Raw genomic sequence first — 20,238 nt, 5'->3', positions numbered from 1 at the left:
ATAAATATCGCTTGTTTCCTTCCCTTCTATCTCGCTCACCACTCTCATATGTCACATGTGTATCTGGCATTCCAAATACATGTGAATCACACTGAACACGTGTACATAGTGTGCATTTAGTAGAATTCACATGAATGTGTCTTGAGAATTAATAAATATGATAGGAATATTTGTGTAATTAGGCAACTTCTTCTTAAATAAATAATAGATTTGACTCATTAACAATCATTATTATTTAAAATTACTTGTTACTTAAATAACTATAATTAAACAATTAATTTTGAAATTTTCATTTAAACTTTACTAAAAGAGTCTTTTTATTAAAAAAGAAATTTTAATACTCCAAACCACCAACCTAGTCTTTGACAAAAATCTCATGAAAACAATGTATATTTCAAGTAGCAAAAAGAATGAAACAACTAGTGATATAAACAACTTTACTAGAACATTTTTTTTTAATTTATTATTTTACCATCACAACAATAAACATTGATAAGATTGTACAATTATGAAAAGGACTTGACAAATGGAAAAGGAAAAAAACTCTCTCACACACATATATAGATCATTTTTAGCATAACTCCTTTTCAAACCCTTCTACAACATTTATTGCACAATGACTACTCTAATTGGACGTAAATCAAACATATTTTGTTCCTTTCTTTTTCTTTTCTCTTATACATACATGTGCATGTGCGCGATGCACATGCACATGTATCCTTTTTTTTCTTACCTTAGGACGATCTTGTCCTCTCCTCGATCCTCACCATGAGACCCCCTTTCACCTTAATAGTAAGGTAAGCTATCAACACCGGCTCCTCACCTTTATCCACCACCGAACAAACCTAAATCGTGGTAAAACTCCTGCCACCACCTTCTTCATTTGCAAGAAGGCCATGTCCTTCCCTAAACAAACCCTAGGTCCAGCTTGAAACACTGGATACACAAATGGATCCTTAGGAACAAACTTCCAATTCCCCGTCTTGACATCCCTTTCCAACCATCTTTCTGGCCTAAAAGTCTGCCAGTCCTTCCCCCATATGTGCTCCACCCTCCCCATTGCATATGGATGATAGCTTATTCGCGTTCCTTTCTTTGCAAATGTCCCATCGGGCAATAAATCATCTTGCATGGCTTCTTTAGTATCAACTGGGACCGGAGGATAAAGTCTCATGCTTTCGCATAATGATGCATGAGTGTATGGCATGTCTTTCACTTCATCATAGTTTAAAGACGTTGTTGTCTTAGCTATTTCCTCCAAGATTTCTTTTTCCACTTCTGGATTCTTCGAAATCAACCAAATAAACCATGTTAGTGCAGCAGAAGTTGTGTCCCTTCCAGCCAAGATAAAACTAATGACAATATCTATAATGAACTCATCATCATGCATGTTTTGTTGTTCGTTAGAACTTATTAAGAATCTTGAAAGAAGATCGTCACTAGACCTCTTATGATAACTTGACCTTTCCTTCTTTTGCTTAATCATTTCCTTAGCCATATCGCGGATTTGTGTTGCACAAACCCTCAATTTCTTCTCAGATCCAACGTTGAGAATCCGTTTGAGCTTCCATATAAACGGGGCAAGGGAATTGAATCTATCACTACTAATACGAACAACTTCTTCAAAAGCATTTGCAAATTTTGCCTCCGGAAAGGATGGTAACAAATATGCTGGATCGTACCCATAAGCAACCATGCAAATGTTGTCAAAAGTGAACCTTTGAAGCAAATCTTGAAAGTCAACAACACTTTTTTGAGACGCGGACATAGTCAGAATAGGGATGAGACGATCAGACAGTTCAAAATCTACAACATTCTCAACGAATTTACGTAAGGATTTGGAGTTGAATTCATGACTAGCTAGTTTCCTTTGGTACTTCCAAATCTCACCATCAGCATTAAATATACCATTGCCTAAAAGATCCTTTAAAGTTTCTTTACCAAGATACCCTTTTTGATAATTATGAAAGCATGTTTTGAGAATGTGTTCAACATTAGAGGGGTTGGCTGTGAATATATGACGATGGCCTAGTGGTCGATAAAGTGTAAAAGTAAGAGATGGTAGTGTACTTAAAACAATTTCAGATGTCCATTGAATTCGACGATTTATATTGGATTTGATTGAGAAATAAGAGCCAATAATTGGATAGGATCTTGGGATTTTGGTAGACTTGGGATATATGAAAACATTGGTTAAAATGGTTTTTGAAATATTAATGATGAAAAACAACAAGATTATTACTAAGGGAAGGAAGAAAAAATAAAGATGTGAGAATATATTAATTGAAAGATCAAAGTTGAACACCATCTTTTCCTCTTCTTCTTTCTTTTTTTTGGTTGATGAAAACAAGCTTGAGAAGTGTCTATGTTATATAATGTGTTGAGTGTTGTGTATGTACGACCATTGTAGAGTTTTTATTCCATACGTATGTTAGTATTAATATCTTTTCATACGAGTATGTCTTAAAAAAATAAAAAATATGAGTATGTCAGCAGACCGTCTTAATCACTAGGCCACTGAAGTCATCGCTTGAGGCCCCATATTTTTGGGCACCCTCGAATTTTTAAAAATTACTTATGCGTATTACGTAAAAGTATATGTATTTTTAATTTTTAAAAATATGTAAGAAGGATTAAAAAAAAACAAATTAACCATTAGTTTCCCCACTTTTTTAAGGGAATGAAACATATTTTGAAAATAATTTCCTAAAGTGAAAATTGTGTTTCCTTATTTATATTATTATTTACCTTATACTCATTTTTTTATTCTCAATATTGAACTCTCTCCTTAAAAAGAAAATAATTATTGTTGCTTACAAGTTAAAAAAGAACAAAATTTGGTTTTTTAGTGTTTTCTTAAAAAATCTTAAGAAGTGCAACAAAGAATCATTTTATTGAAGGAACACAACACTATTTCAACTTATCAAATTCGTTAGCCAAATTTTATTATTCTAACTTTATTTTATGATTTTCGTGAACTTTTGTTACTGTGATGTTTTAGCTAGTAAGTATATATATTCTCGTTTGTAGTTATTATTAAGAGAAATAATACAATTCAATGAAAATACTAAATCAAATAAAAAGACTTGATTCTTTAACTAATGCATATATTGCTTATAGAATAATATTAACAATTTTCATAACTATTACCTCGGCCGAAAATCTTTTTTCGAAACTAAAATTGATAAAATTTTATCTAAGATCAACAATGTGAGATTGAATGCATTAGCTATATTATCAGTTGAAGAGAAATTACTAAAATAAATCCATTAGAAAATAGTAATTAATGACTTCACATCTAAAAAGGCTAGAGAAATAAATTTTAAGTAGATATATACATGATTACTTTTTGATAAAATAGAATTTAAAAAAAAATATTAGGATCCTCTTTAAGGGTTGGATTTAGGCCCTAATCTTGTTGAGTCGGCCTTGTATATTGGCAGTCTTTTTTATTCTTTTAAACTTCGTATTTAGTCAAAATCAGAAAATAAATTAAAATTGAAAGGAGTATTGATAAATAATGTGCAAAGTTTCATCACTGAATTTTATTTTATTTTTTGAGAGTCAAACAATTCAAATTTGATCGAGAATATGCTCATTTAATCTTCAAATTTTATAAAAACTGAAATTTATATATTTATAAACTATGTAAAAAGTATTATAAGTCACAATAATTAATACTCAAAATGTTTAAAAGATATATGAAAAAAATTATGATCAAAGATATAATTCTTTAAATCTTGAAATTCAAAAGATATCACGTAAATTGAAATAGAAAAAGTATTATTTATTATGTTGCATTTTAAGCAATACCATTCAAGTTTTAAAAGCCAAATGAATTTTACTTTAATCATGACTTTTTATTTTATAATTTCTTAAAATATATATATTTTTTATAAATATATACTTTATTTTAAAGAAAAAATTGAAGATCCTATACATATGACAACTTTAGGATAAGAATAGCATTTTGCATTTTGCATTTTGCTTTAGCGGATATACATTCTTGAATCTCAGCTAACTTTATGTTGATAAGACTAGAATATGTGTTAGGAGTCGATATTTTAATTTTATAAATTTTAAATATTTGAAATAATTGTTTCAAATATTAATAATTAAGTTATAAATTCAACAATTAGATATCTTTAATAAAAATTTTATTATATATTATTTTTATAAAAATTAATAAATTTGATTGAATTTATATCAAAATTTTTAATTAAGAATATGTCGACAACGCTTATTTGCTCACGTTTTCCCTAGCGTGTAATGTTTTTGAGACCACAAGTTAGCAAGTTGTCAATATCAATATGTTGCCGTATTTTGACAATATTATTATCCATAACGTGTTTGTATATAATATGTTTGTCTCATATTAGTTTTTACACGTTTTTTAAAAAGATTTTGTACAAACTAAAGATATTTTTTAGCAATTTATTTTTAACTCTTTTCAGTGTAATTAATATAGTTTATTTAGAAAAAAGTTAATAATCTTTTAAAAATAATAATTAAAAAATTAATTAATTTAAGTTTGCTATGGTAAATTGATAAGTATTTTTTAGATGAACATTTATTTAATTTCCATTTTACTTTTATCATTAAATATAATCATTTTTCATTACATTAACTTTATGAAAAAAAGGGTCAAAATATCTTTAAATTATGTCAAAATGAATAAAAATATCCTTTATTAATAGTTTCGTTTCAAAAATATTCTTGTCAACAATATTTTGATCCAAAAATAATCCTATAAATACTTTTGGATTAAATATACCATAGGATATTTTTGAACCAAAATATTAACAAGACAGGAATGCTTTTAGATCAAATAATCAATTGGGGCATTTTGATTAATTCAACATAGTTTAACACTATTTTTTTTATTTTACCCTTTTTCGATAAATTTATTATATTCACTATACGATGCGTAAAACTATTATTTTATTTGTTATTCATTAAAAGGTGTACTAAATCAATATTAACGAGTAGAAACTTAACGGAGAGAGTAGTAAAAATGATCTATATATTCAAGTATGGACCATTATATGATTAACACCACGTGAAGAGTGTATAAGTGTGGACAAAGATAATTTCGTTTCCAACTTTGTTTGTTAGATGATTTTTAAGTGTGATGATGAGATATTTAATTAAATTTGATTTGAAGTTCAACACGTTATTTGATTTTTAATTTAATAATAACGAATAATAATATATTTGATAGGAAAAATGCATAAGTACTTTCTCAACCTATGTTTGAAATTTTAGAGACACACTTATACTATACTAAGATCCTATTACTCTCCTTAACTTATTTTTTATGTAATTTTCTACCCTTTTTCGGCCTACGTGACATTAACTTCAGGGGGTAATAGGACATTTGTATAGTATAAGTATGTCTCTGATATTTCAGACATAGGCTGAGGAATACTTGTGCATTATCCCTATTTGATATGAAGTTAGAATTTCAAAAGTTTAATGGAATAAAGTTCTTGAAACTTGTACAATTTACAAATTATTCATGAATACATGTCTATTAGATATAAATAAAATAGGAACTTAAAAAGTTAAATGGAATAAAATTCTTGAAAGTTTTATGATTTAAAAATTATTTGAAATGAAATGTATATTTGATATGAAGTGTAATGATTTGATTGATCATTTTTGGTGATTTTCATAAATTTTTTCATTTTATCTCTCTCGATATTGATTCCGAGCTATTTCTGATTGAGTTGTGAAAGTTAATTTTGAACTTTGAGTAAAAAGTTGTGAATTTTGTAATTTGAGTTTGAAAGTGGCCTATGAGAGTTGTCGACTTCAAATTCAAAGTTTTTTGAAGTTTTGAGTGTCGGAATAAAATTTTGTTGATTCCATCAATTCCGAAATGCAGAAAGCGGTCTATGAGAGTTGCCGACTTCAAATTCACAGTCTTTTTAAGGATTTGAGGTCCTAAGTTGAAAATCTGTGAGATTTTAGCCTTTGGATTGACTTTGGTCAACATTCGGGGTTCGAGTGCTCGAATTATAATTTTAAGAGTTATGTTGAATTTTGGGGGATGATTCTAGGCCTAGGTGAGATTTTGGTTGAATTTTCAGAGGTCTCAAACTTGTTTTGACCTTTTAGGCGTTATTTAGTTTCTTGTGACTTTCAAGGATATCAGACCAAGGAGACCTCAGATTCGTATTGAGACGATTCCATCGAGTCCGAAACGTCAAGTATACTCAATTTGAATTTGTGGTTTGTGTATATGGGTTTTTGAACGAATCCTGAAGGTCCTTTCAATAACTTGAAAGTTGGGTGAATTTTATGATGCCTGAGTTTTGTGACCTCCACTGATGCGATGGACCTTTCCGCTTAAGCAAAGGGTTAGATTGCTAAAACAAATGTTGTTATCTCGAGTGGTTCGCGTAAGCAGAGGCTCGTTTTAGCGATATGGTCGCTTAAGCGAGCCTAGTCTGCAAAAACGAGACCCCCAGTTTTTGTGGGGTTCGCTTAAGCGACATCAGAGAAGGATTTATGCTTGAATATTTTGGTGTTTAACTCCATTAACCTTTTTTGAGCTTGGCAAAATCCTTGGAAGCAATCTAAAATTTTACTTCTCTTTGATTATTTATGAAGTTATATTAGAACTTGTGGGGCAAATGATAAGATTTTTCAAAAATTTGAATTCCAAACTAAAATGTTGTTTGTGAACTGATTTTTGATCCTTTTTTGAAATGATTTTCCCAAATGAATTTCAGATGTCTTGGATATATAATATTTTCAAGTAAAATTTTTTGACTTCAAATCTCATTTTGAAATTAGATTTTAAATTGAATGACCCATTTTTCAAAGAGCATGAATAAGGTATTGTTATATACTTCATTAATATTCACATAAGAACTCTTTCATTCATTACATCTTAGTCATAACCCATTTAGTTCATATCATAGGTAAACCATCCTCTTAAATCCTTCACAAGCTTACTTGTGCAATGTACACATGGAATCTCATACCTCCACATATACTAAGCAAATCAATTTAAAAATCATATGTGTAATAATTCACATGCATAATCATAATTTATGCCTTGACATAAGTAATTAAAGTTAATCTTACCATGCCTTCATATCTACATACATGAACTATAATCCTTGTTTCATATGATAATCTAATCATAACTTACGTGTTACTTGTGATTGATCTACATGTTACTTGTGATTGATTTACTTGTTACTTGTGATTGGTGTAATTGTTATTTGAGCTTGGCATACTTGGATACATGTTGGTTATTGAATTATGACTGTTTAACTGTTATTGTCAGTCTTGTAAGTTGTGTATTAGAACTGTTAGATTGAACTGACTTCTATGCATGTCGTAGTTTGAGGAGGTTCGACAGGTAAAAATGGAGTATTCAATTTCTAGCTAGGTTGCTTTGTTTATTAGGTTGATTGTTGAGTATCGTGTTGTTCGGTACTCGTTCCCGGCAAACCCTCTTTTTCCTTTTCATTATGCTCTGCTACATTTGGGAAACAAAGACATTGAAACTTGTACTTATTTTATTCCCACACATGTATTAGTGGCTTGTACACGTGATAACCATGTTTTGAGGTTGTTGTTGAATGAATTTTTTTTGTCTTGTTCTTGCTTTATCTTTCTGTATTTCTTTTATTTTGTTGGATTAAATGCTGATTTGTTTTGATGAGAATAGACAAATATCATTACATCCATTTTTGAATGGTGACATAAAATTAGAATTTTATAAGTTTAATGGAATAAAAATATTGAAAGTTGTACCATTTACAAATTATTAATGAAATGAATTTATATCTCATTTATTTATAAAAGTTATAAATGAAATTCTTTTTTTTTGAAAGTAGTACAATTTACAAAATTATTGATGAAATGATGATAAATATTTTAAGACATTCTATAATAGGAAACTTAATGAAAATTGGAACTGATAGATTATTCTCTCTATTTTAATTTGTTTGTTTGATTTGAACTTGACACAAAATTTATGAAAGTAAACAAAACGTTAACATTATGATCTTATGTATTTGAATATCTTTTAATCTTGTGCTTTTAAACACGCCACTTGATGAAAAGTTAAGATAAAAAAATTATCAAAAAATTATTTTGAACTAGACTAAAATAATAAGACAAACAAATTGAAATAAAGAAATAATACTAGACTACAAATAAGTTTCATGAAGTTGAAACAAATTAGAATTAACCCCATATGAAGATCGTGAAACCCTAAAATTTGAGTAGAATCATAAAAATGAAATTGAGATTCCATTGAGACTCAATGGGTGGAGAAAAACCCATTAATGAAGTTCTTATATACCTTGAGAGAGATGAAATTGGAAGAGGAGACTCAGAGCTTTTAGAGTCCTTGATCTTGCCTTCGAAGAGAAACTTAGAGAAGAAGAAACTTTGATTTGAGCGAATGAGAAGGAATCGGGTGGTTAGAGTGATTAGGGACCTCTTATAGTCTTCACAATAGGCCCAAACGACATAGTATCAAAATAAAATAGTAGAAAAAGATACAAATACCCTTGGCTAAAATTGTTGAGCCACAATTTACGGGCACCATCCACGCATAGTCAATCCTTCAACTGTCTGTGGACCGTCTCATCCTGTCGAAGTCCAAAATTTCCAACTTGTTGATTCTTAATTCCACATATGAATATACGACTCGTGGATATTTTCACGAGTTGTGCAACCATCCTTGATAAAAGAAAAATCCCAAAGCCTAGTGACATGGTCTACGGACCCATCCACAGGTTGTTGTAAAACCAACCACATCTAGTGAATTCCAATCGTCATGTCAATCTTTATTTCTCAACATTATGAAGTAGATACATAGAATGGTCTATTGTAAGTGAATCCATGTATGAACCGTACATCCATCCATGGTCCACGACTTATAGATTTCAATTAATTAGGATCCTTTCGCGGTGTCTTACACGGATTAATAAAACCTTATAAACTCCGTGAATACTTTCGTGGAAATACATAACATATTTAGTCATTATTTATTGTCAGTCTTAATTTGTTGAACTATAAAAGTAAGATTGTATAAATACATAACATATTTTTGCCGAAGTTTTTTCAATTTACTGTTAGACATTAAAGTCTAGTAAATTTTGGCATGCTTCGAAAAGTATAACATGAGCACATTGTTGTCAAGCAATAACTTCAAGATGTAAGCAATATTTCTTTAAAATTGGTTGATCAAATAAGTTAAACTTTTGGTTGTATGTTATCTGGAAATGTTGATTGTCCTTTTTGGCCAAAGTCTTACCTCATTTCATACTCCACATTTCGGGTGTTGCATTTGTTGGATTTTATTTGCCCTAAATTTCTTACCATAAATAGATTTTCCTTTTAGGAATTTGTTTTGGATTGACTAATCCTTTTCTTGTAGGAAAACGTTTAGAACTTTATAAATAGAGAAATATTACTTCTAACTTAATCAGCATTCACAATTAGTCTTAAAGGCTTTGTTTAGGGGGAGAATTTATGGGTCACAAGCTTGATACGTTATCACTTGAGTGAACCTCCCATGTATTCTGAGTGAATTGGCAGAGGTTGTTTCTTTCTGTATTTTGTACTCTCATATTTATAGTGGATTGCTCTCTCCTTTGTGGACGTAGGTCGATTGACCGAATCACGTTAAATTTTTGTGTCTTTTGGTATATTTCTCGTTGTCTTCTTACTCGTGGTCTTTCGAGGTTTGCATTTCTAGTTTCTGAATTTACACCTACTTATTTTCGGTCCTAACAAGTGGTATCAGAGCCAGATTCAATGATGGAATCAGGTTTAGTGGTTCGATAATCGATGACTGAACCAGGTTAGAATGAGGTGTTCATCTTGACGGGTGTAGTTCTAGCCGCAACCTTTTTGATAGTAATGAAGATTTTGTTGGAGAAATTGTTTCAGAGAGGTTCTCTGTGTTGAGACATAAATTTTGCAAAGGAGATTATGGAGAGGAGAAGCAAGTTGAAGTGAAGAAGGTGGACAAATTTATTTTGTCAGAAATTCAGGCCAATGGGTAGATTTGTTGGGTTTTATTTGCTCTAAATTTCTTACCATAAATAGGTTTTCCTTTTAGGAATGTGTTTTGGATTGACTAATCCTTTTCTTGTAGGAAAATGTTTAGAACTCTATAAATAGAGGAATGTTCCTTCTAACTTAATCAGCATTCACAATGTAGTCTTAAAGGCTTTGTGAGTTTTGGTTAGGGGGAGAATTTATGGGTCACAAGCTTGATACGTTATCACTTGTGTGAACCTCCCATGTATTCTAAGTGAATTGGTAGAGGTTGTTTCCTTCTGTATTTTGTACTCTCATATTTATAGTGGATTGCTCATCTCCTTTGTGGATGTAGGTCGGTTGACCGAACCACGTTAAATTTTTGTGTCTTTTGGTATATTTCTCGTTGTCTTCTTACTCGTGGTCTTTCGAGGTTTGCATTGCTAGCTTCCGTATTTACACCTACTTATTTTCGATCCTAACAACATTTGCCACAAGTCATTGTATCTTATATAATATGCATTTTCTTGTGGCACTTTTATGCCGGACGAGTACCATGTTACACCTTTATCGAGTGTGTCTACAATTTTGACTTTGAACTTGTATAAAGTTTCATGGACATCATTAATAACCAATAATTATTATATCATCATAATTATTATCCTCAAATACTCGAGGTTAAAGAATATAATCTCTTAGGATATAACAACTTCATCAGAATAGCGATATCTCATATTTTACTAAACTTTTAACTCACTCAACGACAATAAATTACACAAATTATTTTAAAATGCGAGAAGAAGAGTAAAAGATTAAAAAAATTGTCGTTGAAAAAAAGATTTGAAAAAATTGTGGTTGAAAAATGAGAGGAAACCCTTTTATTTATAGTTAACAAATGATAGTTTGAACAAGTGTATTATGTGTCTTTTTTGAAAAGTCATGACCTTTCCAATAAGTCATTAACACTTTGGAAAAGTCACGACTTATTTAAAAAGTCATAACTCTTTGGAAAAGTCACAACTCATCGAAAAATCACAACTCAAGTTAGGGATATTATAGTAATTTAACATTCAAGTTAGGAGTTTATGCTTTTAAAGTTATATAGAAGATAAATCTTAATATAATATAAAGAAGAATCAAAGATAAGGTGATGTGACACCTCTCTATGATCTCCACATGTATTTATCTTTTTTCTCATTTTCTTGGCTTTTCTTTCTTATTTAAATTAATAATTCTATTGCAAAAGTTATTATTTAATTTATTACAATAAGTATTATATTAATGGAAAAACATTTACAACAAAGACTCTTCACATGCCAACTTACAAAGAGTAGTTATTCATAGTTCATACCTCTCTAATTTCTATTATTAATAAAAAAAAATATTTTTAAATTCTTTGTCCTTCTTCTAATTACAATTACGAAAGATAAAATATGTTTTAAATATTTTAAGTATTTTATCTTTATTATTTAATTTATATAAAATGTATATTAATTAACTAAATACAAAAATCTATATATATAATAAAGCTAGATATAAACAAGGTGATGTGGCACCTCTCAATAACCTAGAAAATTATATATCTTTTTCTCTCTTTTTTGAGTTTTTTCATTCATGTTTTTCACTAATCCATTTATTAAAAAATTAATAAATACAATCATATTCATTACATATAATTATATCACATGAAACTTACAAGAAAAATCTCATCTATTTGAATTCTCTAATTAAATAAGATGTCTTCTCAACTTCTATCTACTTAATTCTCATCTATAAATAACAATCATTTATGGTGTTGTTGCATGTCCATTTCTATTTTCTCCAACTTCGTACTGTTAATTTTTTTTTCCAGCTTTTATGAAGATGATAGATATATTTTTTAGAACTTCTTGTTTTGCAATAGCCAATCAGAAGTTTATCAAGATAAAGAAGAAAGTTCAAAGGTGGTGTAATATTCGTCAAAAGAGACGATCAAAATTTAATTTGCTACAAGTCATCAAAATGAAGAAGAAAGTTTAACGGCGGTAGGAGATTCATCAAAAGTTGGTCAGACTAAAATTTGAAAGAGTAGAAGTTTCAATAATTTACAAATATATAGATGCACTTATTGTTGCTTATATAATTTTTTAATTAATTATTTATCAATCAAGGCATGAACCCTTCAAGAACAAGATTATATTACAAAGCACAATTTTTGTATCAAGGGCAACATGATCTTCCACGGATTATTTTATAGCTTAAAGAAATTTTTTGATATTTTCATTACATAAACTTTTGTCTTTTGGATATACAATCCGTATTTTTTACCGATATATATTATGAATATAACATATTAATATGACATAATTTCTCGATCAAGAATATTCCATCATCTTTTGTTTTGCTTTATCTGCTTCTTTTCATTCTAATTTAGATGATATAAAACATTTCTTTCTTTTGTGAATTTTGAATTGACTAAAAAGGAGATGAGATCCTCTCCATTAAGTTTTTGTTTCGTATTTGTTAACACTTGTGTAAAATTAGTCTATATATGATTCTGGGGCTTAAATTTCAAAAATATTTAATTCTCTAATTTCGTGAATTTTTTCAGAATGAACCAAGTTTGTTCTGCCAATATCCAATTATAATGAACATATTTTCTTAAGTTATAGAGAAAATTGATATTTGTTTAAGTTGATTATGAAACTGAAAAAATAAGTTTACTCTCTTCATTAATTAAATTGTTTGATAACTAAAAAAAATTATAATGTTTATTACAGCTAATTACGCCTCATAAATTACAAAAATCATTGTTTATTCACTTTTTCTACATAAATGACATATTTCCCCAACTCCTTTTTACGATTCTATTCATTACCTCTACATTTAGTTTTTCCAAAATATAATGGATTTAGATTTTAGTCTATCATTTGCACATCAACTATTCAAGATTTGCACGTAGAATATTTTCATGGAAGCATATGTTTTTTCTTTATTTGTGGTTGTAAACTTTTGGTAACAAGACATACTATGACTTAGAATTCTTTTTATCTATTTATATTTTTATGCTAAATAAACATGTCTCCTCAATTCCTTTTTACTTAATTCTTTCTCTTTTTTTAAGACTTATTTCCACTTTTCTTTCATTTATGTCATACATTAAATTTACTCAAAATTAAGTCATTTATCTATTTCATAAATGAGCGCTCTAAATAAATTTAAATATAAATGATTTGTTTTTCTGATGACGTTATGTACATATTCTATATTTAAAAATTCATTTCTTTTATAATTTTTTAACATTGTAAATGAGGGAAAATGAAAGAATTTTTCAACATCTCTCTTAAACTTGGAACAATTCACTTATTTTGAATTATGAAAAAAGGCTTAATAATTTTACTTATTTGAAATAGAGGGAGTATGTATTATTTATTAAAACTCAAGATTTTTAAAGTTTTGTACTAAAATAATGATTTTTTTTTAATTTTCTAACTTTTTAGTAATTAAATAAATTGACCACAATAAAACATACAAAATACACACTAAAATGAATTGAAGTATTATTTTAGTGAAATATATTGAGTAAATAAAGATAAACTTTTTAAATTTATGTGAAGACGAAAAAAAATTATAAATAATTTCATTATGATAAAAAACAAACAATAGCAGAAACCCTTATATACTAAAAGTCCTACTTATTCTTTTTTTCTCATTCTTTGCTTTTTTTGTCATTATTTAAATTGTTTTTTTTTTTCTAAATAATTACACATTTAGTGAGTTTTGTAACTCCTCAAGAGTTAAAATATTCACTATTTATTTTTTGTATAATTATTCTTTGATAATTAAAACAGATAAACATGACTATAATTTGGTATCAAGTTTTTTGTAGAAATATTAATATTGATTGCTTTTCAATTTAATTATTACGATTTTTTATATTTATATTTTATTTGATTAAAATAGTTAGTCGTTCATTCCTTTGTCTTACTATTGACATGTTTTTTGTTAATTTTCAAATTTTAACTTGCACAATTTTTTCAAAAAAAAATAAAGAATTTTATAAAAGATAATGTATCTAACAAGTTTTTTTTTTATTAAATAAATCATATTGAAGAACTATATTCAAAAAGGACTAAATTCAGTAGTTCCTTATATAAAAATAAGCATCCATACTTTTAAAAAACGAGGAGGACAGATTATTTACGTTTCATTTGATGATCCACAACAAATAGAAAATTAAGCAGAAAATTAAGTTAGCATTTTTTTTCATTATATAAAACATGTTCTTTTCACCCTAACAAAATAATACAAAAATAATATCTTATAAATTGAAACAATTATTATAAATATTTTATAGCTTTTAATAAATATTGATCATATTTCTTCTTTTTTAGTACATGTTAATTTATAAAAGAAATTATTTTTAAAATAGTTGTTAGGATCGCGCGATGGGCGAACATGTTAACTAGTATAAATATAAATTTAAATAGATGAGATTCTTGCAATTATATAGTATATCTTTCAAAAAAAGTGGGGCCTCAAACATTGCTTTAGTGACCTTACGATCGAGTTAATCTCGATTTCACATAATTTAACCTTTTTTTTATCGGGATAAATATAGTTCTAAAGTAGGGTTGTAGGAGTATTTTGTTGAAAAAGTAACATAGTTACTCCCTTCGTTTCAAAAAGAATGATCTCCTTTCCTTTTTAGTCTGTTTCAAAAAGAGTGACATCTTTTTTTTTTCGGTAACAACTTTCCACGTAGCATGTTTAAGGCCACAAGATCAAAGGACATTCTTGTGTATTTAACCTAACTTTAATTTAGGACCACAAGATTCTAAAGTCTTCTTTTTATTCTTAAACTCTGTGTCAAATCAAATCAGGTCATTCTTTGTGAAATGGATGAAGTAATATTTTAAAGCCCCTTAAACTTACACATTTTCTTAAAGGAAAAATTACCTAACTACACGTTCTTTTTACCCTATTTTCTACTACTCCCCACCATATAAATGATATTACAAAAAAAAAATATTCTCCACAATTTTTCTCACTTTTTTGGATACAACACTGTAAACTATCATTCCAATTTTTTACGCCTAAAATCATTCTATGGTATCATAAATTATCTCCATCACTCTATTTTTGAATTTCAAATCTTTTCTCTTATCTATTCGGCCATAGGTGCTAGTTGATTATATATATGTTGCCTAGGTTTTCTTTTTATATATTTTACGAAGTGAAGTTTATGTAAAACATAATCATGTTTATGTGTTGGGAGACTTGGGAGATCCTTGGTTGAGATTTGAGAGCAATTTGATGATTTTCCTCGAATATAATTTATAATTTGCATAAATATAAAAGTATATATGTTAAATTTTTCTCACTTTATCGATTGCAAGTTATTAAAGAGATAGGTCTTCTATGTTTATTTTTTTCTTTCCACTTCATCATATATCAACTATTATTTTTCTTTTTAGTTTTTTCATCTATAAATTTAGTGGAAGAAGGATGTACCCACATGACATTTAACGACTTTCCTTAATAAGAAGGACACTTTTTGACCTAAAAAATTGACAGAAAGGATAGTTTTGAGTCGAAATATAATTTAAGGATAAATATGAACCATTTCAGATAGTTTAAGGGTATTTTTGACCCGTTTCAATATCATATAAATATGATTAAAAATTAATTTTTTTACTAAATATACAAATTTTTCATTCATTTTGAAATTGAATAAAAAAAATAAGTCATATAAATTAAATAGAGCAATGCTTTTGTGATATATGACATATCAAAAATAAATAGTTTCAAAAAGTTCATATTTGAAAAAAAAAAGGAGATGATCTAGTCATTTCTAATTCGGAAAATGGCCTAAAATATCCTTGAAGTATTGAAAATAGTACAAAATTACCCTTCATCCACCTATTGGCTCCAAAATGCCCTTTTCATCCACCTATTAGCTCCAAAATACTCTTGTCATCCACATTTGGGTTCAAAATTGACCACTTTTTTAATTGTTTTAAAATTAAACTCTTTAAATATTTTTTAAAATACTTGGCGTTCAACTATTGGTTATAATTTTAATTTATTAATATAATTTATAAATCAACCCACTACCCACTCATTATTAACTAAACCTCACCCAATTAATAATCCAATTATAATATCAAAATCTTCATAAACATTACTAAAACACGATGAAATTATAGATTCCTGAAAATGACATCCAAAATTATTCGAGTCCGAATCGAAGCCCCAATTAAATTTAGGTTGAACCGCTTATTTAGGAGGACGCTTTCTTTCAAAATTGAAGTAGAAATTTATGATTAAAGGTAAAGAAGTAATACATCTCGAATTAATTCATGCACTTTTTTTAAATATAATTTTATAAATATTTATGATTAGTTTTAAAACCTTTAATATAAAAAAAGTTACATATGAAGTAACATCACATAATTGAGACGTAAGAATAATTAAGATGAACATAGTCAGACTTTTAAGTTTATCGGTGATTTTTATTTAGCCACTTGAATGTATGATAATTTACTTCTATAATTTTTAAAAACACTGAATTGGCAGTAGCTTGCATTAATAATGTGACAGGTTTATTAATTTAGAGGGATTTAATTAGTAATGGGTGGATGTGGATTGATTTATAAATTATACTCATAAGTTAAATTATAACAAATAGTTGAGCGCCACGTATTTTAAAAAATATTTAAATAGTTTAAATATAAAACCGTTAAATAAGTGGTCAATTTTGAACCAAAAGGTGGATGACAAGGGTATTTTGGACCCAATAGGTGGGTGAAAAGGATATTTTGGAGCCAATAGTTTGATGAAGGGTAATTTTATGCCATTTCCAATACTTTAAGGGTATTTTAGGCTCATTTCCGTTTCTAATTTCTATAGGTGTGCATTTAATAAAGTGTGATTTTTCTGTATTTTTCAAATAAATTCCTCCACTTCTTTTATCTTCTCAAACAAGCTTCTCAATGGTTTTCCCTCCAAGATTTCGTCATTTTCATTTCCCTCCCAAAATTCAAAAAAACTCAAATTCAAAACTTTGATAGCTTATATTATATTCCTATATAATCTGATCCATATTTTCAAATCTTTACGTCAATTCATAGTCCTTTTCCACTATCCATTTTTTCCCCCTTCTAATAATGGCTTTTTCATCATCTGCTAGAAACCCAGTTGACCTGAGAAATGGTTCGAAGAATAGTTTTTGTCCGGTGGGTGAAATACATGTTATTGTTGGTCCTATGTTTGCTGGAAAAACCACTGCTCTTCTTCGCCGGGTCAATTTGGAATCCAACGATGGGAGGTATTACTACTAGTATTGTTCTTGTTGACTTGTTTTGTGTGGTTTTTTTCGTTGATTGAAGTTTATTTGGCTTGAGTTGGTGATATTTAGAAATTTCAAAATTAGGTTGAAAAATATTGAAAGTTGTGATTTTTTTTATCTCTGTGTATAGTACATGAAAATATGTATGTGTGCAGTTCCATTTATAGTGAATTAAGCAGAAAAGAAACTGAAAAAAATATGAATTTGTTGAGTTTATATTATAGATTGGACTTTTGAGACAAGATTCTTTGCTATATGACTGATAAGTAATCTGGGGTTTAGTGGATTTGAGGTTGATCAATATTTAAAAAAAAATGGGTTAGGGGAAGGGGAAATGGGCCGAGGTATTACAAGGTGGAGAATCGAACTCACTCTAGTTAGATGAAAATATTGATAGTCAATCAAATGAGCTATTAAGATTTTGTAAATGATCAATATCTAGTGTTGGTTTTGTTATTAGAATTTTTTGTGGTGAATTGTTCCTTCTAAGCTGTAAGTATGGGTTTTTAATTGTGTAAGCAGAAATGTGGTACTGATAAAGTCAAGTAAAGATGCAAGATATGCTGTAGATGCAGTGGTGACACATGATGGGACAAGATTTCCATGTTGGTCATTGCCGGATCTTTCATCTTTCAAGCAGAGATTTGGAGAAGATGCATATGAAAAGGTACAAATCTTGTTTATTACTTCACAACTCAACAAACTCTTATGTTTGACTTGTTAAGACTTTGTGTCTATTGTTGAGAACTTTTAGATTGCTGATAGGTGTGTGTTGGATTCTTCAAAAGTAATGCGTTTTTGAAGGAGTTGACATGGGTGTAATATCATTTTTGGTGAGTCCAAGCAATATAGCCTAAAAGCAAGGATCTTTGTACAGTTCAGAGCTTTTGAGTATTACAGTGTTGAACTTGGATGATTGATGATTGGGTGATGTGATATTACTAGTATTGTATTGATATTTATGCCACTAATTGGTGAAAATGAGCAACCTTTACCACACATTGTTGGGTATTATTAACATTAGAAATGAACACCAACTTCATATTTTGATGGGGATTAGAAGATATCTTGCGTCTCTTCACTTGCACCTAGTTAACTTCTAGATTAAGACTTGATGTGCTTTTTGATATCTTCTTATGAGTGCAACTGTGCAAGATTTTTAAATTTAGAGTACACGATGCCAAAAGCAGCTCTAGGATCAAGATGGTATCTTTCCTGTCCAAACCATGAGAATTTGAGGGGTGTTTTGGAAAGTATCATCTTGCACAGTATGAAGAATGAATAATAGATACTGTTGCTATTAAAGTCATTGTTCTTTATACTGCAAATATGGGATATATGTGAATTGTATAGAAGGCAGAAATGAGGGCCAGATGCTGCAAACATAGAATACGATGAGTAGACAAGGTATAAGGGAAACTTGAAACACAAATTGAGGGTCAAACTAAAGACAGAGCAGTAGTCAGAAAAGAACTTAGTAGGTAAAATGAATCACGCAATTCACCTTAACTTTAGTTAGCTTCTCATCCTAGTAACTCCATTTCTTGATAGGTGGATGTGATTGGCATCGATGAAGCTCAGTTCTTTGGGGACCTTTATGAGTTCTGCTGCAATGCTGCTGATTTTGATGGGAAAATTATAGTTGTTGCAGGCCTAGATGGTGATTACTTGAGGTACTCCTGAAAACTATATCTGAATCTTCATCGCATACTCCATTGGCCATTGCTATTCCATTTGTAACTCTGAACTCAGTTTTCAGATCCTACTGCTCCTTTATCAGCTTAAAAATGGGATTTGGAATCTATTTGAGCTATAAAGAGATAAAATTCACAAATAAGCCACATTTTAGGATATAATCAAAATATGCTTAGTGTATCCCCCCCCCCCTTTATTTTATCAGAAAAATCAATTAGCAATTAAATCTGTTAATGTCAAAATTTTAATGTAAGACAACTTTTTCTTGTTAACTCTGTAAAGTGGAAGTTTTTCTTATCCTTTATAAAAAATGATTTACTTACCAACTACTTTTTACTTTCTTCCTCAAATTTCCTTTTGCATTTGTATATGCTAAATGTTTTCTTCTTACTTTTTATTTATTTACCATTATTATACTATGTGTATCCCAATAACTCTTCCATAATCTAACAATAAGTCATATAACAACTGTACAATCAAGTCTTAACACCTTCAAGAAAACCTCATAACACAAAGTAGCTATAGTTAGCTAAAGATACATTCATTCAACACCATAAAGATAACGATTGTTGGGGTATAGGAAAACTTTCACCTTATAGTTAGATTATGAAAGAGTTATTGGGTACAGAAAAAGAAACTACACTAACCCTATTTTAGTTACATCTAAAAATGTGACTCATTTGTGTCAATTTGATCTCTTTTTGGCTTAAATAGGTTCCACACTCACCCAATAGCTTTAGTTCAAACCCGATAACTGTGCTCTTACATGGTATCTGGTGCTTGGTTGGTTGCAGGAAGAGTTTTGGTTCAGTGCTTGACATAATTCCACTTGCTGATACTGTGACCAAGTTGACTGCTAGATGTGAGTTGTGTAACAGAAGGGCATTTTTCACCTTCAGAAAGACTAATGAGACAGAAACTGAGCTTATAGGAGGTGCTGATATATACATGCCTGTATGTCGTCAGCACTATGTTAATGGACAATCTGTCAATGAATCTGCAAAAATGGTTCTTGAATCTCATAAAGTGTCTAATGAACTTATCTTAGAATCACCACTAGTTGATCCATAATACACTTGTCTTCCACTATTTTATATTATCATGTATCTTAATTACCTAAGTATGTAAGTAAGTAAATGAACTGTTTTGCTGAAATATGATATATATATAAATATATATATATATATATATATATA

The 20,238-nt window shown here is 29.0% G+C and overlaps 1 protein-coding gene and 1 pseudogene across 1 annotated transcript; one reads left to right on the top strand and one right to left on the bottom strand.

The window, feature by feature from the left end:
* Positions 1 to 426: 426 nt before the first annotated feature.
* Positions 427 to 2,349, bottom strand: LOC107004162 (annotated as a pseudogene).
* Positions 2,350 to 17,098: 14,749 nt separating this feature from the next.
* Positions 17,099 to 20,197, top strand: LOC107003296 (thymidine kinase-like). Its single transcript, XM_015201604.2, has 4 exons — positions 17,099 to 17,326; positions 17,870 to 18,014; positions 18,899 to 19,020; positions 19,837 to 20,197. The coding sequence occupies exons 1-4, from the start codon at positions 17,166 to 17,168 to the stop codon at positions 20,111 to 20,113; spliced, it is 705 nt and encodes a 234-aa protein (XP_015057090.1). The 5' UTR covers positions 17,099 to 17,165; the 3' UTR covers positions 20,114 to 20,197.
* The last annotated feature ends 41 nt before the right edge of the window (positions 20,198 to 20,238 follow it).

This window comes from Solanum pennellii, chromosome 11, assembly GCF_001406875.1.
Source record: "Solanum pennellii chromosome 11, SPENNV200".
NCBI lineage: Eukaryota > Viridiplantae > Streptophyta > Magnoliopsida > Solanales > Solanaceae > Solanum > Solanum pennellii.
This window is presented reverse-complemented; position numbering and strand designations above follow the sequence as displayed.

What these genes read in the sequence shown, in the direction of transcription:
- LOC107003296 (XM_015201604.2), top strand. Translation starts at nt 17,166, where the DNA reads ATGGCTTTTTCATCATCTGCTAGAAACCCAGTTGACCTGAGAAATGGT. An exon ending in GAGAAGATGCATATGAAAAG is followed by an intron (nt 18,015 to 18,898) that starts GTACAAATCTTG and finishes ATTTCTTGATAG; the next exon opens with GTGGATGTGATTGGCATCGA. An exon ending in CTAGATGGTGATTACTTGAG is followed by an intron (nt 19,021 to 19,836) that starts GTACTCCTGAAA and finishes GGTTGGTTGCAG; the next exon opens with GAAGAGTTTTGGTTCAGTGC.